The sequence below is a fragment of the Ammospiza caudacuta genome, chromosome 2, assembly GCF_027887145.1.
Source record: "Ammospiza caudacuta isolate bAmmCau1 chromosome 2, bAmmCau1.pri, whole genome shotgun sequence".
NCBI classification, from domain to species: domain Eukaryota; kingdom Metazoa; phylum Chordata; class Aves; order Passeriformes; family Passerellidae; genus Ammospiza; species Ammospiza caudacuta.
Window position 1 is genome coordinate 20908276 of NC_080594.1, and position 23280 is coordinate 20931555.

Genomic DNA, 23280 nt, shown 5'->3' on the forward strand with positions numbered 1-23280 from the left:
GGGCACTTGTACTGTACTACTTACCTTGGGCTCAGGCATGTCACTGCTGTTGCATTGACAGCATCCAGTTCTTAATTTAGCACCAGTGCACCATAAATTCCAGAGAGATGTATAAAGGTATTGCAATGGACAAATTATAAAGCAGGCAGACTGTGTTTTTAGGTATCTGCTCAGGCCATCAAAAGCATGGATGTATTACAGTGGTTTTGTATTTTAAAATCATGTAGAAAAAGCTGAATTAGTTTCAAACTAGCTTCCATGATCATGCTTTGTAGTCTGCCTATGGCACTGCTGAGATCTAGAAAGCAAAGTGACTGGCACAGCTTGACAACTGGCTTCTTGGTCTTTGATGGAAATCTGCCTGGCCATGGTCACAGCCAGAATCTCAGAGCACCTTCTTGAGTAGGTCAGCCTAGTGTACTTCTGGACACTGCAGACAGCCTCACCTTCTCTGCAAAGATATTTCCCTTTCTTGTAAATTGAATTATGTTCTCAGTGCTGCAACTGTTACTGCTGATACCTCCCTTCCCATGCTGACATGCACAAATAAACTTTGAAAACTATTATGCCATAAGAACTGTTGAGCTGAGCTGTCAGCTTCACTTTGTCGGTACCCTTAACAATTTTTGCATGTCTACGAATTGGAAGAGGAGACTGATTGTTTTCTTCTTTTCCCTGGAGACTTTTAATACCATGGCATTTATGCTGTGCAAGTTTTCTCCCTGCAGGCCATCAGTATTTTTGATGCTCTTCTGCAGCTGTTTCTCAGCAGCATGACTTCAATACTGAGATAAGAGGACAGATGTAGTTTGCCTCAGGTTCTTCCTGAGAACTCTTCTTGCTTTTTTCTTCTACTTTTCTGATCCTTACCAGTTTCTGACAAGTGTGAATACATGATGTATGTATAGTGAGACACATAATCATTTTTAGCATTTTTACTGATTTGCTACACCCCATGCCACAGGAGGGCTAAGAGGGTGGTATTGGGCCAACAGCTGTTTGTCAGCATGGCTGAAAGTTTAGGGAATCTCTTCGTGGATGCCCATGGGATAGCAGTCCTAGCAGACAAATCAGTGGCTCCCAGCACCAGAACTGCCTTTCTCAGTGCTCTCTGCAGCACAGATATCAGGCTGGCAAAATGCTAGGTGTGAGAGGTGGCAGGTCCAGTGAAACTCTCTGGGTAGTTCTTTCAAGTTCATTTTCAACTTTTCCCTAGATGGAGGGATAGAGAAATCCTCCGGAGTTGCTCTGCTTGGAAATGAGGGTGAGGGGCTGTGGGGGCCTTTGGTGGGGTTGGGCTGCAGAAGAGTGTGAGAAATGCTGAGTATGGCACCTGCTTCTCCCCCAGCCTCTGTGCAGGTGATGAACAGAAAGGTCCAGTCAGTCCAGGCAGGAGGAAATGTTACTTTTTCATGCCGGTCAGTCACAAAAGAAGATGTGATACAGGTGACATGGCAGAAAGAGACGGATGGGACTGAAGACAACATAGCAACTTACAGTACGATTAATGGCCAAAAAATAGCCAAGGCCTATGTAAGCCATGTGAGCTTCGCCCACAGCGAGTTACAAGCCTCAGCCATCTCCCTTCATGGAGTCACCCTCCAAGATGAAGGATGCTACAAATGCATCTTCAACACATTTCCCTCGGGGGCTGTCACTGGCAGGATGTGTCTCAAGGTTTATGGTAAGGTACTGTAATTATGTACGGGTGCTCATCTGAGGACCAAGTCATTTTTCCTTTGAAAAACCTTGCCTAACATTGCAACATTGATGTGGAAAAAATGGTTCTCCCTGCCTCTCTCTCCCTCTCTGGTTTACCTCTGATGGTAAATCAGCATTCAACAGTTCTTTAATTTTCTTACATTTCAAGTCAGCAACAGCAAGATTCAAAACTGACATGAAACTCATGACTTCCTCCAAGTTTCCCTAGACGTGTGCTGCGCTGACAGCTGCCTGGCCACAGCCATGTACCCCGTGCTCCTCTGCTTCCTTTCACTGCTCTTCTCACCTCTTAATCCTGGAAATCAGGCTAATTTTGACTTGCTCTGCATTTGGTTATAAAAAATTGCAAAGTATTCAAAATGCAAAGAGGCACATGCATGACCAGAATAGCTGGAAGCTCATTTTGAAGCTAGAGTAAAAATAACAGCAGTTGGGTTGGGGTCAGGAACAGGATTTAAAAAAAAAAAAAAAAGAAAAGGAAGGCTAAAATACTGTACAGCTCATGGGATTTGACACATTAATATCTTGAGCACGTCAGCATCAACTAGCTTAAAGAAGAGAGTTGAAAAAAATCATGAGTCAAGATGGCAATATTTGTCACCTCCATATGAAATCATCAACTTTCAAGTGCAACCTGAAATAAAGACTAATAGATGAACTCAAAAGAACTGAGAGTAACAAGCTGCTTATCTTTTGAGGAAAGCTGCTGGGTTTTGTCCAGCTGAGAGAGCTGAGACATTAAACATGCTCTGAGGACACCCAGTTGACTCCTAGCTTTCTCAGAGATGAGACTGCTGTGGGGAAACTGGCCAAAGATCATATCCCATCTGAAGAGTATCAGTGTCTGTGCCCTGTCACTGGTGATATGACCCCCCTAGTACCTTCTGCTGACAAAGACATGGACACATATGTCCACACACATGTCTCTGGAGTCCTCTGTGTGGAGAAAGAAAGCTCCTAACCTAGAGGGGAAAGGAGGCGGTGGTGAAAAATACAAGGGAAAACCAAGCCTGGAACTAAAGTTCTTTTTCCCATGTTTTGGGAAAACTAGGGCAGAAAAGAGAAATGAGGAGAAATTCATGCGGTATTTCATATATGAAGAGGAAAGTTCCTAAAGAAAGCCAGTTCTGAGTCATTCAGAGGGTAAGCACTGATTATATATTACAGGAAAAACATGGAAGTGCCTTGCAGAGGTATGAGGTGGCTGTGGGGTTTTCGGGGTCTCCCCAAAAATGGCTGCCATTTTTGGGTGTCCCAAACAGAGAAGTCCAGTTAAGCACAACCTGTCTGGGCCCCTCAGGCAGGCTCCAGGGCTGCAGGAAATCTTAGCAAGCTCAGTTCTTAAATGAGATCAGCTCTTTAGAGATTCTCAGCTCACTAATGATTTTCAACTCTTTTCCTTGCTAAGTGCCTTTGGCAGATGCAGGGAAACAGAGAAGTGCTGTGTGAGGTTCCACAGAGATGTCTTTATTGGCAGCTTCTGCAAAGGGTCTCAGTGACAGCTCTGCTGCTGAGCTGGGCAGATGAGGGTGTTTATATAGGGTTTAGGAGTTGTGGAAATTGTCCAATGGTAAGGATCGAGGTGAACATGACCTATAGTCTTAAAGAGAGATAACTAGAGTCCGAAGGCAGAAGAGGGGCTTCTTAGGTCCAGTCACCATGACTAGGCATTTCTTATCTTAGGCTTCTGAATGCCAGGGAGGCCTTGCAGGCCCTGTGCCTGATATGCAGAGGGATCTCATTCTTTTTAATCACATAAACACAGAGATTTCTTTTGGGTTTGGGTTTTGGTTTGGTTTTTTTTCTATCCAAGTGGGGGAATTCCCTCCCAAACTCACCAGCTGTGAGGCTATGGTTCATCCTTCACCAGAGCACTAATTCTAAAAAAAGAAAAGGGATGTTTTTCTCCTGCCTCAGATAAAAATGCATCAACTGAGAAGGATTTAAGTTCTCTCATAGGCGACTGCTAGAGGCTGCCTCATCAAAGTCATGATAGCCTTCCTGTAATGTGCTGTATCAAACCAGCCCTGGAGAGTCACCATGAACAAACTAAACATTTGGCACTTTGACAGCAGGTTTTAGTTCATATATGATTATCTCATTGAAGCCAATTTATATGATACTACTTAAAAGCCATAATCTTGCTCATTACACCCCAAATCCTCATGATGGGAACAACTTGTCTGAACAAGCCCAGAGGTTGCCCCTTGAGGGAAAAGTGAAGCCAGCAGGAATCTCCCAAGGCTCAGAGGTTCAGGGCAGGGTAAGTTTAATTTTCAACTGGGCAGGGTAAGTTTAATTTTCACCAGTTGAAAATTAAACGCTGCGATGTCTTTGCCCTCAAGAGGGGACAAACAGGGAATTTACAAGCTGGTAATTGTCTGATTGCTGCAGCCTTAGCTAACACAGCTGTTCTGGGACGGGACGGGATGGGCACCATCACCGCACAATGAGGGGAAGTGAAACCACATAAGAACTGGCTACAACACTGTAAAAACAGAAACAAGTATGACTGGAAGGATATCAGACCTGCCTGGCTGAAAAGAGCAAACTCAGGAAGAAGCAGAAATGTCCTACCCTGTAGCAAAATCCATTTCAGAACAGAATAGTTTCAAGCAAGCTTAGTGGGTCTCTTTTGAGCAGTCTGCTGCATTCCCCCTTCATTTTACTTTGGAAATATTTGCCAAACTTCATTGTCAAAGAGAATGAGAATGAAATCCAGAATAAGGATTGAGGGAGAGGGGACTATGAGAGGCAGAAATTGGAGAGAGGGGGATGTGCCACATGAGGATGGGCAAGACTTGCTGAGCCACAAAATTCCCTGGACACTTGCTGTGCTGACTCTGGAGACTGCCTGCCTTCACTGTAGACGGCAACATTTGTCTGGAAGCCTTGAGCCCACCTGGAAAAATGCCATCGCAATTTCTGAGACAGGGAAACCAAGGCACAGTACTGCTCGTGAACACCCATATGGTTTCAAAAAGCTTTCTGTCATCACGAGGCATATTGTGATTCCTACAATCTGTTATCATTTTCTGTAACAGCACTGCTAAGCCTTTAAACATAAAAAACATATAATGAATCAGGTCATTATATGCTTTTTATGTTTAAAGGCATAGCAGTGCCTAATTCCCTCTAATTACAGAAAGCTATTACAGATTAAGCCATTTTCAGATATTTGGGAATGCTGACAGAGCTCAAATTTGGGAACATCTGCAATACTGATCTGCAAGAGAGACTAAAGCAAGTACTGGCACACAACATCTCAGGTGAAGACTTTTTCACTGGAAACAAATATTTTGATGAAAGGCAAAAGAAGCAGTTAAGTGTATGCATCAAACATGAACAGCCAGCACATACTAGCAAACAGCACAGCAGGACTTTCCTGCAAAAGCAAGCACTTACATGTTTTGACAGTGCATCTATTACAGACATTTGCTAGAGAGAAGCTCAGCCCTGCAGGATCATTCATTGGGGTCCATTGTGAGAAGAGACAGAACTGCTTAGTCAGAAGAAGAGCAGGTGCAGAGTGCATGTGTTTCTGGCAAGACACTGACAAGTTTTTCTCATCCTCTGTGGCAACATCTGTGACTTCTCCATGTGATTGCTTGTGAATTTTGAAACCTAATATTTGAAGTTAATGCTGTGGGTGGATGTGTTAATTTTATGCATCTCGTGAGTGAAAGAAGTTCAGAGATAATTTTCTAAATGAAACATAATTTGTTTGCAACACTAGTCTTTTCATATCTGGGAGATTTTGAGATGTCCCAACTGAAATCCCCCTAAACACTTTCCTTTTTTTTTGTCAGAGGTTTCAGCAACTCTGTGGGTGTTGAGTTTTTGTCTATGGTTGATGCAAAAAGTGAGAAATACAAGTTTATTTTTTCTATGCTCACACAGCCATAGTAAGTAAATAAGGTCAGGCTTGTAAAAAAATTAAACAACAAACAAAAAGCAACAAAATTGGTATACAAAGTCTTGCTTCCACCCTCTGGGAGTTATGGCTTGGAAGAGACAGACAACCTTTTGAGGTGCATCTGGAGTTGTACCAGGAGGTTATAGGTGCCGTTACACATTTGGCGTGTTCTTTTTCACCTTTTTGCAGTGTCTGCTACACCTCACAGGCAAATCTTTGTTTAACTCTCAAAAGCAAAAATCGTTGTTTTTCCTAAGAAGAATTAAAAGATCTTTTGTTTGCTCATTTAAAAGCAGAATTGCTAAATGATAGAGGTATGTTCCAGTGTTGGGATAAAAATTAATTTTACCATAAATATTGCACTTAACACTGTTATTTTTCTTATGTAAGCAGTAATATACACATGGAGTTCTACTAATTACAGCAGTGGATATTTTTTTAAACAGAAGGCATTCATGGTAATTCAGACTTGACTGAGTTGCCAACTAGAATTGCCATTGAACTTAAATGCTTAAAAAAAGCAATATTTTCAGAAACCAAGACCTAGAAGTAGACCCTATTTCCTCAGCACATGCACTGAAGAAGAAGGCAGGCTGGTGAGCTGCCATGCAGAAACCCATGGATTGCACTCCCAAATTACACACCTTTAGAGATATTGTGCCTGTGCAAACTGACCTTATCAAACTGAGCAGAGGCTTGAACTAGACATTCTCCTGAAGTCTCTTCTGACCTAAATTATGGCATGATTTTATGCCAAGGGATAAATAGGTGATTTTTCACATGGGACATGGCTTATGTGCTCAGATCTCATCTGGAGTTCTATCCAGGTTGAAACCAACTTCCAGAACTTCTCCCCTTTATCTATTTCTTGCAAATACAGTTTGTATAAATAGGAATCAACAAGTAGGCTTCATGTGAGTGATTAAGCATGAATGATGCCTGTAGTTCATCCGTCTTCCAGACTAAAATCAAATGTGACAGCATCCACAAATCTCTGGAGTGAGAGTGTTGAAAGAAGCGATCTTTCATGATAGTTTCGAGGGATACTATGACGCACCCAAAACCCATTTACAAGAGGAAACAAAGTTAAACAAGCACAAACCATGAAATCCCATGGTGTAACCACATACAAATTCACTATTACTGTCTTGCATAAATAGATCCATTTAGTCCTTTGATTTGCAACTCTACACACCTCAACAGCAAAAATGCTAAACAGCGGCAAAACTAATCCTGCAGGTAATTTTAAAGGAAAATAATTCTAACTCATTTAAGCAGTTCAGCTCTTTCAAAGAGAAAAGGACATGACATATGACTTTGCAGTTCACCACCTTCTGCTTTTAACTCAGCCATAATCACCACTTCTCAGCTGGGTGGCTGCTGCTAGTAACAGAACTGAAACATGATGCTTCTACCCTTTTGCCCTTTCTGTTGTCCAGCTCTTCACTTCCAGACTACTGTCTGATCACCTTCAAATTCATCTGTCACTGCTGGGGCTTTGGGAAGGGGGAGCTAAGATTAGATGGTAAGCTTTTCCTCCAAGATAACTGTAAATACAGATGCTCAAACAGATGCTCTTTGCTCAAACATAGGCAGAAACTAATGGACTTTGTCACTTTGTTCTTTACAGCCATCTCAGACCCCAGGGTGGAAACTAAACTTATATCCAGTCCAGACAAAGCTGAGGATTCTGAGAAAATGGTGGGGATGAGCTGCTCAGCAACAGGGAAACCAGCTCCAAAAATAACCTGGCACCTCCCCAGCATACTGCAGCAGAAACCAAAGGAGTACCACATAAAGTTCAGCAACCAGACCGTGACTGTCATCAGCAATTTTACCCATACCCACTCCAAAATCCTTTGGGAGTACCCCATCACCTGCATGATCCAACACCCTTTTCTAAATGTGACCCTGGTCCTGCCCACAGACAGCCTGGAGCAGGGTCAGTATGTAACTCTGCTCCTGCTCTGGGGTAGGGCAGAAATTGGGAAGCACCTCCTGGGGTAGAATCAGAAAACTCCTCAGAGGGTTGGAAGGTGGGATAGGCACCTGGAAGAGCAGCTGTGGTTGGGCTTGGGAGGGATGGAGGAGGTGCCATGAAACATCCAGATGCTCTGGCCAATGGCACATAATGTCTTACTTACTGCTCCTCAGGTCCTCTTACCCACCATGATGTACCCCAACCTCCCTGTCTCTGTGAAGGACTATTTGTGACAGGGTTCCCTGTCACATAATGTGACAAACCGAAACATGCCAGTGTTGGGTAGCTCAGAGGGGCTGGGTTGTACATGCCTGATCCTAACATCAGACCAAGCACAGGTGCTGACAATGCCACTTCTGTGCATCATACTGGAATGTGCTCCCAGTGCTCTTATCCATCTCATTTCACCCCAGGGAATGGCCAAGGGATGCTTGAAATGGGTTTCAGGTTGTTTTTTTTACTTCATGCACAAACTGAGTAGCTGTTACTTTCCCCACAGGTCCAGACAGCAGCATGGCATCAGCCATTGCCATTGCACTTGGGGTGCTGGTCCCCCTGACCTCCCTTCTCATTCTCACCTGCCTCTTCTTCCACTGCCTCAGGCACCTACGTGATGCAGAGAGAAACCCAACCTGGCCCTGCTGGGTAGGTCTGCCTTTCCTCAGGGTGCTGCAGAATTCACTCCCACAGGTCTTGAGGTTCAATACCATGACCTGGCTTTGCCCAGCCACACAAGGGCTACCTGCACACTGCCCAAGCCAGGCTGAAACTGGGCTGGAGAGGGACACAAGAATGAGCCCCCAGTCAGACAGCTGGGAAGGGGAAACCTGATTGCGTATAGCCAGCCTACAGGTGCTCAAGAGTGCTGGCAGCTAGAAAACTTTCATTATGCCAATGACAATGACAAGGCACCCTGAAGTGGGAGCATCACTCTACTATTATATTTATGCACAAAATAGTTGTGTAAGCAGTGGGTCTTCTACAGCTCCTAAAATAACCTCCCTCAGCACAATCAACGCAGCTCACGAAGGCAGCAACTTTGAGGATGGGCCTCAAACAAAATGTGGTCTTAGAGGAAAACCATGCATCTGTGAGGGAAGCCCAGGGTACCACACTGGGGCATGGGCTGAGGCACTGCTGAGGTACTTCAAGGCTATCCTGGTGCAGGGGGTGCAGGATACAAGTTTGAGGTGGGGATAAACTGAGGTGAAGTGCAATCGTTTCAGAAAATCATAGTCCAGTTTTGTGAAGTCTCCTCATCCTCCTTGCAGTACATGTCTAGCATGTGCACCCTGGATTCTGGTGAACATTTTGGAAAAAAAGAAGCAGTGGAGGAAATGCAACACATGTCTTAGGTGTTATACCTCTAGGTCCAAGCTGAAGACTGCTGATGGGACTGCAAGGGGAGAACTTTAGTTTCCCCTCACAAAGAGATGCAAGGACTCATTGGCAATACAAATATCCAGGATCTTTACCCTTACACCTAAAATATCCATATATTTTGAAGAAATAAACACAACAACTTCTCTTTCATCAGGTACTTCCTGCCTGCACCAAGGCCAAGAAGTGCAGGCAGTATAGAGCTGCAAGCAGGTGGGCTCCTGCAATATCCCACAGCCTTGGTGTGCCACTGAACACCTGAGAAGCTGCCACACCTACACATGTAAGAGATAAACTCTTAAAATGGCACCTCAAGCTTCCAAGGAAACCTTGTGGTACTTTCTCCAAGAGAAATATAAAAAGGGGCAATTTATAATATATATTTATTTATTTTATTATACTATAATATTCTGTTTCATAAGAAAAAAAATGTAAAGTATTTATTTGAAACTCAGGCTGGCTTTGTGGATCCATTTAATGGAACTCATGTATTTTTGGGGGTTTTAACATTGTTTATTACTCTCTGATATTTTAACATTGCGAACTCAAAAGTGGAAGGGGGATTGTCTGAAATAAGGCAATATTTTGTAAGGCCGCTGACTTGGAAAGTGTTGCTGATGGACCAAAGTAGCCCCTTACCAGGAGCTGGGCTGCAGAAAACCTGCGGAACAGCCCACCACACTGCTCTGAACTTCGGGTGTCGAACTTGTTCCCTAAAGGGCACAAGAGATCAGGCCAAGACTGCAGCCAGCCTAAACTTATAACCCAGGTGCCAAGAGTAACAGGCTTCAAGCCAAGAGTCATGAAGAAGTGCCAGGTCCAATTTCCAGTAACCTCTCCTGGAAAGCAATGTAAAAGGCACATAGATGTTTCCTTCTTCCCTTTTTCTCAGAGCTTTTCACAGCCCCCTTCTTCATGTACCTGATTTATCACAGCTGCCTTGTGTTTCCTGGCATCCCACTCACCTGCAGGAGGAAGTAGGGCAATAAAAGGGCAGTTACAGGGCTAGTAGGTTGTCTAGTGCACTTTGTTTGTGTCCTAGTGTAGTGGCAGGTGAGTGCAATGGGAAGTAAGAGGCTGATAGGTCTGAGGAGGTGGGTGCTTTATTTATTTCCATGTGGGCAGATAAGTACTAGTGCAGGGTAAGGAGTGTTCCCAATTCTGACCATGCTTTGCTTCTAAGCAGTGGGTCAGATCTGAGCTGTAATCTCCTGTAATTCCCTGAATTGTATCATATGCTCATGAAGTCTTGTTGACTTAGGGAAGGAGAAATGAGCCAACCTGGCTCATGCTGGTCTTGTGGGAAGCCACCAGCGCAGGCTGCTTCCTCTCCTTCTGGCTTCCCGGAGCAAATGTGTGTCATCTGTTTTTTCCTCATACATGTATTTCAAATGGGCATCCTACATGAATCACTAAGTTGTAGTCAAAAACCCAAGTGAACTAAAATGAAAGCAAGTTGAGAATGAATAAACATGGGTTTTGCTATAAAATACTTCTTTTAAACTCCCCTAATACCTAGAAAGAGCACAGTTGGTGAGTGAGGGGAAAGAGGAACTGGCTGCAGCTGTTACAATTGGGTTTTTTTCTCCATAGCCCCCTAATTGTCAAAGGAGGAAGTAATGGTTTGTCCAAACTTTTCTACCATTGCTGCTTCATTTCTTCATTGATGAGGGAAGAGGCCAGGAGAGAAGGGTTTCCCCTTGGTTTGTGGAGGGCTGGAATGGGGTAGAAAGCCCCTGGCATCCTTCTTGAGCAGGCTGTGTGGCCTCAGCCCTTGCCATTCTGTACAGTCTGCACTTGCAATTTAGAGTACCTTGAGTTTTAACATGAGGTTTCTGCTAGAGTTTAGACTAAGGTTTTGTTGGTTTTTTTTTTAATTAAAAAAAATCTCTTGCAGAAACAGGGAGTTTAGATATGGGTAAAGAAAAGGATTTCCTGAGGAAAGAGACAATGCCAGTGGTAAATCTATTCAAACCCAGGAAAATGGCAGTGATTATCAATTATTGTTTTATACAAGCTGATCTCCTGGAGTGTGGGAAAGCAGGACTTGGAGCCATGAAAGTATCTGTTTATGTGTGAGTTTGTAGTTTCTTTTAATTTTAGCTGAATGTAGAAATTTTATGAGCTTTTAGAATTTTCTGATTATGAGCATGATAGGTCCAGCAGCTGGGTTAGGGATGCAATGGTTTACAAGTAAATTTCTATACAAGATTTATTTTTCATTCATATTAGAATGAGAACATGATATCCAGTCACAGAACACTTAAAACCAATAGGTGTACTTACCTTCATGCTCTCCAAAGCCACCTACTAAGATGCAGTACCATAAAATTCTGTGTGCTACTGTGGTGTTTGGTTTCGCGTAGCAATGAAATTAATGCAAGAATACAGACTATGGAAAATTAAGTGGCTGATAGCTATGGGGCAAAAAAAAGAATATTAAATAGATACAAACCATATTTTGTGGAATAAACAAAGGTATAACTGATGGAATCAGAAGTTTTGGCTATGAATGATGAACATCCTAACTGCTGTTATGAGATTTCTTTGTAATTAGTTTGTGCTTGTCTGTCCTGTTACTTCTGTTAACAACTTGTAAGAATTCCTTGGAGGTTATATTTCAAATCAGTTTACACAGATACCTAGTATTTGTTTTAATAAATGGGTGGGTTTGATGCCCAACACCTTTTGCTTGCTGTGGCCCTGCATGGCTGTAGGTGGAGGTGGTAGGTGAAATTGGTGTGGAGCTTGAAATAAGAAATAGAAATAAAACTGGTAGGATGCAAGGAAATTTAAGTGAAATGGATTACTTTATTTTTCTGCTCCAATACAAGTGATATGAAGCAGATTACACTTTTAAAATAAATGGAAGCAGATCACACTTTTAAAATAAATTCTACAGGAATGTTCTGAGCTAATACTACCACCACCACCACAAAAACATAAAAATAAAAAAGAAACAAACAAAAAAGCCCAGGATTTTTGCCTGCTTGGATGCTGGGCAGTTGTTAGTCTCACCCAACTCGCCCGTGACCACTATGTGCTACTGCATTTTGTCCAGCCTCAGGACAAGTAGTGTTGATGCAGGGTATAATTTCTCCTAACTGATGGAAAAAGGGCAAGAGGGAATGCCACCTTCCTGCTTGCCTCTCACTTAGATAAAACTGGTTCTACGTTGTGTCTCTCTTTATAAAGTAAATGTAGCCTGCATCTCTCAGCTTTGGGATCCTTTGACCCTGACATTAGCCAGTTTGGGTTAAGATTTTAACTCATGTAAGTGTACTTTTAAACAGTTGAGATAGATAAATAAAGGTTCTTTAGGCTGTATAAAATGTCCATGCTTCTGTTTTGGTATGCCAGGCTATTTCAGGGGTATATTGTGTTGGTATTTTTCTCTGCCTAGACACTGGGTTCCTGGTTCTAAGAGAGCAGTGAGATGCAAGCAAATTTTCCCCAACAGCTCTGGCTGAAGATGTGACTTTGAAAAATAGCTGAAATGTTTTTCTTAGATATTTTACAGGCACTGGCTGAAATAGGAAGAATATTCTTCTGAAACCAGTGCTGGCAGAGGTATGGGACTAAATTTGTTCACTGAAAAGAAATTTTGTTTTGGTTATAGACCTTTAAAAGCATCACTCATCAATTCTCTGTTGTGTGACCCTGGGGGAATGATTCATCTAATCACCACACCAGTAAATTTTCTTATTAAATCAGACCTGGAAGAAAATATAACCCATTGTTTTTCATTCAGTTTTCAGCACTGAGCCCCTGGAAATCAGCTGAAACAAAAGAATTGCACTAATTGATTGCATTTTTCTCTTTTATAAATGAGACTATCAAGCCAGGCAGATAGATACAAATCAAGTGTATTTTTGTTTTCACTCTCAGTACACCAGAAATTGCTCATGTTTTTGGAAGCCATACAAATGGTCTTCTCATAGCTCTGCTGCCTTCATCTTTGGACATATAAAGCTATGGTGAAAGGAGCACTGAATACTAGTCCAACTCTTTGTGGATGGGCTCTGTTGTAGTCTGTTCAACTTTGAGAAAAGCTACCTGAAATTTCTGGAAAGCCTGAGAGGATCCTCAGTCTAGGATCCCTATACAGTCCAGAGTTTTAAATTCCCTAATGTGTCAGAAGCTGTGGTCCTTAAACACCCTAAGGAAACAGCAGCTTTGCCTAGTAAAAGAGCACCTGAAATTGTACATGACAGGCTAGGATGAAATCCTTGCAGAAAAAAAAAGCCCTACTTCTTAATAAAAAAAAAAAAAGGGGCAAAAAACCCCCAATTTTTTTCCCCAATCAGAATATTCTAGTTGATATTATCCTTTAGGTAACTTACAGAAGGCCTGCGTCTCATCCTAAACACCCAGGCTTATATTTCAGTTTAAATAAATCAATTTGCCTTGAGCCTTCCTTGTTTACAGGAATGTAGCTACTTTCATAAAGGAGATTGCTTGTGAGTTGTGGCAAAGCACTGACACCTGCTGGTATCTCCACACTGCTTGCCTGATGGAGAATCATCTTCTCTTGTTTGTGACTCCTTTGTGTCAGATCCAAGGGAGGAAAGAGGGCCCCAGTGTTGTCACCCAGCATGGTGTCTGGTAAGGCTCAGAGGCAGTGACCCACTTCCCTGCCCACCATCCCTTTCCTGCCAAAGAGAAAGGGAGCAGGGTCTGTCGGGGCCTGTGTCCCCTTGTTTCTTTCCTCTCCATTAGACACCTCCATACATACCAAGAAGATTGCAAATTCACACCTTGAGAGTTGCAAATACTTTCAATACCTCGTAGCAGAGACTGGTGGGATGGGATGAACAAGGGACATCACCAGGCTTTGCTGATGGAGAGAAAGAAAATCAAAGAAAGTACAAAGTGGCCCTTGTTCTGTTTCACCTCTGGCAACCAGTGTTGATGAATGATTGACAATGGTGCTGCTGACTGGCCACTGAAGAGCACTGAAAAAAGAAGACAAAATCTTCTGTAGTCCCCTTAGGCATCCCAGCTGCCCTCTGAGGGAAGCGGGGAAAGGGATGAGCTTTCCTGGGCAATTGCTTTGCCCCACAGTGATCTTCCCCCTGCTCTTCTGGGCTGAAATCTGCCACCTGCTGCTCTGTGGAGGCTGCCAGCGAGTGGAACCAGCAATGGGTGAGTGGAGCACCCTTCCTTCACCCCAGCTTAACTCTGGAGCACCACCACCTTTCCTAGCAAACTGAGAGACACGGATATTATGTTCACTGAAATACACAACTTGGTGACTGGAAGAGTAGCTAGTGAGCTGGGCATGAGTCAGCAGCAGCCAGATTGGGTAAGGTTTGGTCACAAAGAGCACAGGGCACTTTGCTTGCAAGCCATATGATCTACCTGTATATTCCCTTTCTTTGTTGTCTTACTGAACTCCTCAGCACAGGGGATGGAGCAGGTTTGCATTCCCAGTGTACATGTCCAGGTAGCACACACTTCTTTGGGGAGAGGCTGGAGCAGGGCATATCCCTCTGCAGCCCTTTGTGCTGCCTCCTGGCTGCAGGGAGCCCTAGGCTGCTCTGCCTCCCCACAGCCCAGCAGGTGCTGGCAAGAGGGAAGCAGGGGTGCTCTCGGGGCTGAGAGCTGTTTTTGCTGGGTAGTTGCTGTGCTTGCTACAGAGCCTGCCTGCCCTCTGTTCCCATGCTGCCTTCCTCTTCTCCATGGAATTGTACAGCAAAGGATAATGATGTGACACACCTGTGACAACAGGGTGTCTGAGGTCTGCTGGTGTGCCCCATGACCCCGTGGTGAAGTTCCTTATTCCAGTGCTCCACAAGATGAGAACAATGTGACTGGATGTTTCAAGGCACTATGGCCTTCCCTAAGTCAATTGCTTTTTCTCCTGCCTTGATTTGGGGGTTTGCTTTGTTCCTAGCTTTGAAGGAACCCATCCAATCTGATATCATCATCGTAGCTGCCCTTGGGGGAGAGGCAAATTTTCATTGTAACTTCTTGCCCTCAATGGATGTTTTGCAAGCTACTTGGCAGAAGAGAAATGGGGCTTCCTTCCATAACATGGTCACCTACACCCCAATACACAGGCTGAGGCTGATAAGGTAATTTCAGAAGAAGGTGTCTTTCACTAGAGCAACTCCAAAGGCCTCAGCTATCATACTCCAAAATCTCACACTTGAGTATGACTCTTATTACAGATGCATTTTCAATGTGTTCCGTCATGGCTCCCTCAGCAAAGACATATGCCTCAACATCCAAAGTAAGTTTTCCACTAACACCTTCTCTCTTTTGGGCACTCAGTTTGGGTCTGATGTACTCAGAAGGTACATCACCACACTATCCACCACACGAAGATTTTCAATGCAGCAGCATCTCCTTGGTAGATAGTGTCCAGATTGCCATACCAGAATTTTTACCTAACCGTCCTTTTGATTGAACAGTATATAATAGGAATATTTATCAATTGACCTTATAAAAACTGTAGAATTACTGTACCGTGTGTGGTTTTCACCATATTGTGTACCTGAAGGCTTTCAAATAAAGATTGCCTTTTATATTCACTTTGACTTTTTTTTGGAAGATCCTTTCTATTTTCTAGGCATCACTTTTCTCGGGGGAAGTGAAAGCCTTGTAGAGAGAAAGAAACCCACCCAGCTTTGACTGTAAACTCACCAGAGTACAAAAAGCATCTTCTCTTTTTGCTACCAGCAATCTCTGAGCTCAGAGTGGAATTTTGTTCTCTCTTGCCCGTTGAGAGTCTCCTCACAGCAGTGTGCTCAGCAACAGGAAAGCCTGCCCCCAGCATGACATGGCTGGATGACAGAGCCCTGGAGGAGAGGTCTCAAATACACCACATCCAGAACATCAATGGAACAGTAACAGTGGCGAGCAGACTTACCTTCTCTGCCAGCCACCTCCATGCCTTGTTCTGCCTCCTCGACCACCCACAAGAAGAAAAACAAAGGCACTCCACCTGTAAAAAGGAAGGGAGGGTGGGCTGCAGTTGTGTGGAGATGTGTAACACGTGAGGAGCTCTTAGGGAAGCATGTAAAATGGTGAGAGGGCAGTTTGTACTTACACAGGTCTTGCTAGTCAACATTCTGTGAGGTCAGATCTTATGTTGGATGAAGATTTCAGAATTTGAAACCTTCCAGAAGATTCTTCCCTGTGGTGCCTTTGTGTGTATGGGGGGGATATATAGATGGAATATGTGTGCATATATAGATGGAATAAATATCTACATTTGTGCATACACAGTATGTCTACACTTCTACAGAACAGTTTATGTAGAGCAGCAGTACACACATCTGGGGGACACCAAACAGAGCAGGCTCCTGGCAGACAAATGCTGCAGAAAAACATTTCACATAGAATATCTCACTGGAGGATATGTGTCAGGAAGATTGGGACACCTCTCTTGTGATAAACCATATTTCAGAAAAAGAAACACAAATAGATCAAAAGTTCTGCGTTTTGACACAACCTGATACCAGAGAAGCATGAGACATTATCAATATTTATTTAAAATCATTAAATAATCCTTCATCTTTGGTACAGTTATACTGCTACACTGTTCCTTTCTCTCCTTCAAAGAATAAATGAGCACAAAATTCTGAATGCTGCAGTCTTGGTCCAAGATCCTGGAAGAGGACAGCAGAAACATACTGGCATCACTTCATGTTCTGTGTGAACTTACTGATTTCTTTTTGTAGATGCTCAGAAGAACAGTCATCATCACATTGATATTAACAGCTGTGTTGTTCTTACCGGTCTTGATATATTGTGTCACGAGACTAAATAACTGCAGAAGGAACAAGTAATAATAGTTTCCCTTTTCTTGCAAATGAAGTGCCTTGCCTCTGTTCACCTTGCAATTTGCCTTTCTCTTTCTTCTTGGTATTTTTATATATCTCTTCTGGAAACCCACCCAACTAGTAACAGCATCTTTAAAATAGCACAATTCACTCTAAATGACAAGGGGTATACTAGGCATACTGTGACTAATTGATGGTGTGGTTTTTTTTTTTTTTTCCCTAGGCAGAAGACACACGGTACACCCAGAACTCCTGGAAAGACAGGCTTACAGCAAGACCTAGGTGAGAGAGCCTCTCTGAGCCTGCACACATCAAAAGACCAACACATTCCTTACCCAAAGGAGGTAACATAAACACCCAAGGCTTCTAGTGATTATTCACATCCTCCATTAGGGGTCTCTGTCCTGTCGTGTTTTTGCTACATGGGACAGCCACACTGGGTGGATGACACAACATGTGTCCCATGTGTCCCTCTAGCAACGATCAGGAAAAACTGCCTAATGTTTTGCACTGCTGTCCTGGAGGGTGCAGCAGAAAAGTTAGTAAAAGTTATTTAGGTGCAAAGGCATGGAAGAGGCACTGGAAATGTCCAGGAGGACAGTTGAGATGTCCCTTCTGGACAAGGCCAGGGGAGCCCTTCAGAGCTCAGGTGCTGTAAAGAGCAGCTTCACACAGAAGTTTCCTCACAAGGGTCTGCCCTGCCCTCCTCCTGGTGCAGACTCAAAGGTGCTTCAGAGGGCTGCTGGCATCCACAGACAAAACAAGTAATTGGTCACAAAGAGGAATCTCTCCCACTAGACACTCTGCTCTGACCTCCCATATGTTCCCTGTTTTCTGTGTAAGCTCGTGGTGCTCCCGTGCTGTAACTGGGAACCTGTTGTGGTTTGACACTTGCCAAATGCCAGGCTTATCCTCTCATGCTACAGTTGGGCAAAGGTGAGGGAAAAAAATTAACAAAGGTCCCATGAGTCAAGATAAGGACTGGGAGAAAATGGGTTCAAGTTAAAAAGTATAAGGTAAATTTATTATTAACAGAGTCAGAGAAGGATAATGAGAAGTAAAATAAGCCTTTGTAAAAGCCTACCTTTTTCCCCTCCAGCCCCTCCCTCTTTCCCACTGACAGCGCAGGGAAACAGGGTCATGGGAGTTTTGGTTTGTCATCTAAGCTCTTTTTCTGTTTGCTCAGGGAGATCTATACCATGGGATCTCTCCCATGGGGGACAGTTCTCTGGGAATTTCTCCATCATGGCTGCAATCTCACAAGCAGAAGTCCGGCCAAAACTGCTGCAATGTGAGTCCTTCCCACAGGAAGGACTGTGAAAAATGTCTATTTTATGATTGGCTTTTCGCAAATACTAAAATGAATATTATATGTGTTATGCTAGAAAGTAATGCTGTAATTTTCTTAAGTAGTGTGTTAAATATAGTTTTAGGTTATAACATAATGTTAAAATAGAAAGTATGCTATGTAAGATACTTTTTTAAAGAGAGTACTCACACCAAGATAGCAGCCACAGGACACCTAAATCTTTCAGAGAAAAAGAATTTATCGAGTTCTTATCAAGTTCTTCCTGCCTTGCTCAGCCCTGAAGATGCCGTTAGGATTCAGAGGAAGAAGCTGACACTGACCAAACAGAATCCTTTATTTGAATGGAATTTATGCATCCTGTATGAGATGTATGAATATGCAACAGGCGATTGCCTTTAAGGGTTAATCCTCTGTTAATGTGTGTCTTTTTTCGATTTTATTTTGCCCAGAAAGAGGTACCCAGACTGTCTGTAACTCTTTGTTTTTATTGTCTCATACTGTCCTAAATCCTAATTGTCCAAATTTTTATTACTCTAATTATATTACTATTTTTATAACCATTTTATTACTATTAAACTTTTAAAATTTTAAAAACAAGTGATTGGTGTTTTCCACTGGACAGTCCTCCCAAAACGGCTGTGGTGTGAATCACTCACCCACAGGACGCAGTACTCTAAGGATAGGCTGCTCTAGTTTGGCAACAAGAGCCCTCTTTCTCTGTCTCTGGAAACAAGCTCTCTCTCTCCATTGAGGTTCCCACTGGATCACAGCTTCCTCTGGCATCCAACCGCTCCAGCGTGAGCACTCCTCCCACGGGCTGAGAGTGGATCTCTGCATCCATTATGGACCCCACAGGCTGCAGGGGGACAATTTGCTTCACCATAGTCCTCGCCACATCCTGTAGAAGAATCTCAGCTCTGACAATTGGAGCACCTCCTCCCCATCTTTTTTCCACTGACCTTAGTGCTGCCATGTTTTTTTCTCTCACATGTCCTCACTTCCTCCTCTTGTCTGACTGGAAGAAACACTGCTGCCAATAGGCACCATTGCCAATAAGTTCCACCAATTCAAAGATTCCTATAGGATCCTGCAGTGCCAAGAGGTCAATTTCATCTAGGTTCCATGTCAGGGAGTCACTCACCATGTTTTCACCGCCAGCCATGCAGCTCCGCCACCATCATGCAGGCAGCGGCGGTTCCCATGGCACTGGCGCTATTTAACTCCTTTCCTCATGTGGGGTGCTGGGAAAGGGAACCTGCCATCACCACCCCTGCCCTTCTGCCCACAGTGGCTGGCTAGGGGTGGCCAGGCAGGCAAGGCTCGCTGCAGGCTGGACCGAGATGGAGACAGCTGTGGCTTTTTTATGAGGTTTTAATAAACCTTTCTAAATTTTTGGAAGTGAGTAGCATTTCTCACAGTCCCCTGGTCTGTGATTTGACAGTTATTGATAGCCAAAGAGTCAGTGGTAGATTCCTCCTTGCTCTTTTGGTGCTGTTTGCCCAGTTCTTTCCAATGTTATCTTATCATACAGATATTTTTGTGTTTTTACAAGTACTTTCAATTAATATTAGCCATTTTACTATGGTTAGTTAGTTACAAAAGTAAGGCATTAGTTATTATTTCACAACTACAATTACTTCCACAAAAGTTAATGTTATAATATACAGCACAAAGGCTCTATTTTAATATTTTGCGAAAGACTAAACTATATTTTATCGCACTAAAATATACAATCTATGCAGGGATTATGGCAACCATAAAAGTCTGACAAATTATACTATGTTAAAAGCAGTTAAAAAGAGTTTACAAACTCTACTATATCAAAATATTTTGTAAAAGCCAATATATAATAACGAAAGCCAACAATTACACTTTTTTTTATAACACTAGGGATATTGTGTGAGAAGTTTTGGTCTCTGCCCGAGACTTCACTGGGGGGGCGGGTCCGTCCCCCCTTTCTGCCATTTCTGCCGAGCAGAGGGAGCGGTCGCGCGGTGCCGTGGGACATTCGTGGCGCTGTAGGACAGTTGTGCATTCGGCTCCAGGACATAGCTACGCTGCAATTTGGCACTACGGTTGAATCTGCCTGCTTCCCCTGCTTCTTCCAGCTGCTCCTTGGCAGTGGTGATATCGAATGCTGCCCCTGAGTTTGCAAAAGGAGCAATTTCCTTCGTTCCCTCCTGGAGCGGAATGAGGGGATCATGGTATGCTCTCTGTCTCGTGCCCTGCCGGCCATGGTCATAACTACACCACAGGGGAAACACGGCACTCAGCAGTTGTGAAACTTCTGTTTCTGTGATGTAGTCTGTTCTGCTGTCTTACACAACTACACATATGCACATTTTCCAGTAAAGAACTGTTACTTCCTTTCCTGTATTTTTGCCTCAAAGCCCTGTAATTTCTAAGTTACAATAATTTTGAAGGCGGGATCATCTTTGCATTCCAGTAAGGTTCCCACCTTCCTTGGCAGACATTTGTCTTTTAAACCAAGACACTGTGTCACCAAAAGCTGGGAAATAAATTCTACAAGCAGTATGCTAGGTTACATAGCCAACAATAATTAATTCCTAATAACAACAAATCATAATATCATTATAAACATCAGTTTATTCATAATAATATAACTTGTTTGGTAACAAATTGCCCCTTTGAGACTTTAATATAATTTCTTCAAATTTTCATATCCACTTATTATATTGGCCTAGTCTATACAGCAGTATGTATTAAGTGATCAAGATAATGAGTTAAAAATAGCACAATAAGTACAAAGAATTGTTTTAACCATCATAAGTTGGGGAGCCACAAATCTACTTCTTGCACCTTCACACAAGTATTGATGGTTAGCAACACTTGATATGGTCCCTTCCACTTTTCTTGGAGAGGCTTGTCAGTCCAGGTTTCGAGGTAGTCTCCTGGTTGGTATGGATGAGCTGTGATGTCCAGTGTCATGGATGCTGCCAGCACAATGTATCTGTGGAGAGAAGACAACACCTGCCTGTGGGGGCCTGAATATATGTATTGTTATGGAGAGAGTCCCTGTTAAGATCTATGTTTTGTAGGATCTATGTATTAAATAAGTGGGTCCTTATGGAGAGAATCCCTGTAAGATCTGTGTGGGTCCTAGTTACTCCAAACGAGCTACAGCTGCAAAGTCCTTAGTTGGGCAGCAGCTGTAGCTCGTGAAGGTAACTGGAATAAATAGGGGTGGGTTGAGAGCCCAGGAGGAGCCTTTGAGAAGACATGAAGAACTTGCTGTAGAGAAGAACAGTTTGGTACAGTATGGGCCTTGAGAAATATGGAATACAACAACTGGTGACCCTGTGTGAGGAAGAACACGCAGCCAAACATCGAGAGAAGGTATGGAATCCCCTGGACAGCTGAGAGCTGTGGCAGCCAGAGAGCTGGGACTTTGGAATATCAGCCTGAGAGCTGGGACTTTAGAGTATAATACGGCCTTTGAATTAAGGAGCTGTAACAGCAGAAAGCTGTAAGAATATGGCCTTTAAGGAAAAGAGCCTTGGAACATTAAGGGATTTGTATGTGTTCCAAGACAGCTGAGAGCTGTGGCAGCCTGAGAGCTGGGACTGCATATGTATTGTAATTGTATAATTGTTAAAAGAAAAGGGGGGAAATGTGGAGGCCTGAATATATGTATGTAGGGGCCTGAATATATGTATTGTTATGGAGAGAGTCCCTGTTAAGATCTATGTTTTGTAGGATCTATGTATTAAATAAGTGGGTCCTTATGGAGAGAATCCCTGTAAGATCTGTGTGGGTCCTAGTTACTCCAAACAAGCTACAGCTGCAAAGTCCTTAGTTGGGCAGCAGCTGTAGCTCGTGAAGGTAACTGGAATAAATAGGGGTGGGTCAAGAGCCCAGGAGGAGGCCCTGAGAAGACACATGAAGGACTGTGCTGCAGAGAAGAACAGTTTGGTACAGCTTGGGACTTGAGAAATATGAAATATAACAAGAATACAACACCTGCCTGTGGGATTATATTCTGATAGAATATATTCTATCAGACTCTGGTTTATTCTTCCTACTTTCCCACTAAACTGAGGTCTCCATGGAGTGTGGAAGCCTCACTTTACCCCTAACATTTTTGGTAGGCTTTTGCTATTTCAGCAATGATGTGGACCTCTGTCTGGTGACATTCCCATTCATACTGCAAACCTTGGGACAATTTCCTTCACCAAATCTTTACTAGCTTTGTTAGCGCACTAAGAAGAAGCTTCTGGCCATCCTGAAAAAGTATCTACCAGTACCAATAAATACCTGTGGCCCTTTAACCATGGCAGCTCAGCAACACCTGTTTGCCAATAGTCTCCTGAACAACTTCTTAACAGTCACAGGTGTGTGTGTAGGCTATCTAATTTGATGTGCCTTGTTCTTTAAGTGTTTGGTACTTTTTAACAATGCTTTTTATTATACCAGTCATTCTTATGTTCAAAACCTGAGGCTTCATTGCTTCTACCATAAACTCTATTCTTCAGGGAGTTACCATATGTCCTTCTCCTGAGATTTTCTTCATAAGGTGTTGGGGAATCACGATTTGTTCGCTGGATGTAATCCACCATCCTTCAGGACTCTTGTCAGTATCTAACTATTCTGCCAATTTCTCATTCTTAGCTTGGTAATCAGAAGCCTGCTTGTCCAAATGCTGTTATTTCTCAGGTAAAACCAAAAGGACATCCCCACCAGCAGCCTTCTTGGCTCCTTTGTCAGCCAGGCAATTTCCAGTATTTACTGGGGTCTTCTTGACTTAGGAGCTTTACAAAGCATTGATGCCACCTCTCAAGGAGCTGCACCCCCTCTAACAATCACTGTGTTATTTGTCTATGTTTCACAGGGGATGCCTGGGAAATTAACAGCCCTCTCTTTCCAAATAGCTCCATGGGCATGGACCACGCCAAAAGCAAATTTTAAGGCTGTTCATGTTTTACAATCTTATTCTGTGAGAGCTCCAATGGTTTTGTCAATGAAATCAGTTCTGCTTTCTGAGCCAATGTGTTGGGGGTTTTAACTTTGGCTTCTAGTAACTCATGCTGAGTTACAACTGAGTAACTTGGCTTTTCGGATTACGTTTTTCAAAGCTGCTCCGGTCCACAAGGAGTTCCCAATCCATGTCTTTCAAGTTCTTTGTCATCTCAACAACAGTACACCTGTTCAGTGCTCTGCAAAC

The 23280-nt window shown here is 43.2% G+C and overlaps 1 protein-coding gene across 1 annotated transcript; it reads left to right on the top strand.

Moving 5' to 3' along the window:
• Positions 1-1317: 1317 nt before the first annotated feature.
• LOC131554879 (OX-2 membrane glycoprotein-like) lies at positions 1318-8450 on the top strand. Its single transcript, XM_058800470.1, has 3 exons — positions 1318-1684; positions 7269-7580; positions 8119-8450. Exons 1-3 carry the CDS (start codon positions 1318-1320, stop codon positions 8448-8450), a joined length of 1011 nt encoding a protein of 336 aa, XP_058656453.1.
• The last annotated feature ends 14830 nt before the right edge of the window (positions 8451-23280 follow it).

Coding starts and splice junctions, on each gene's coding strand:
- LOC131554879 (XM_058800470.1), top strand. CDS start 1,318: ATGCTGAGTATGGCACCTGCTTCTCCCCCAGCCTCTGTGCAGGTGATG. Junction 1,685..7,268: donor GATGTGTCTCAAGGTTTATG/GTAAGGTACTGT, acceptor TGTTCTTTACAG/CCATCTCAGACCCCAGGGTG. Junction 7,581..8,118: donor CACAGACAGCCTGGAGCAGG/GTCAGTATGTAA, acceptor CTTTCCCCACAG/GTCCAGACAGCAGCATGGCA.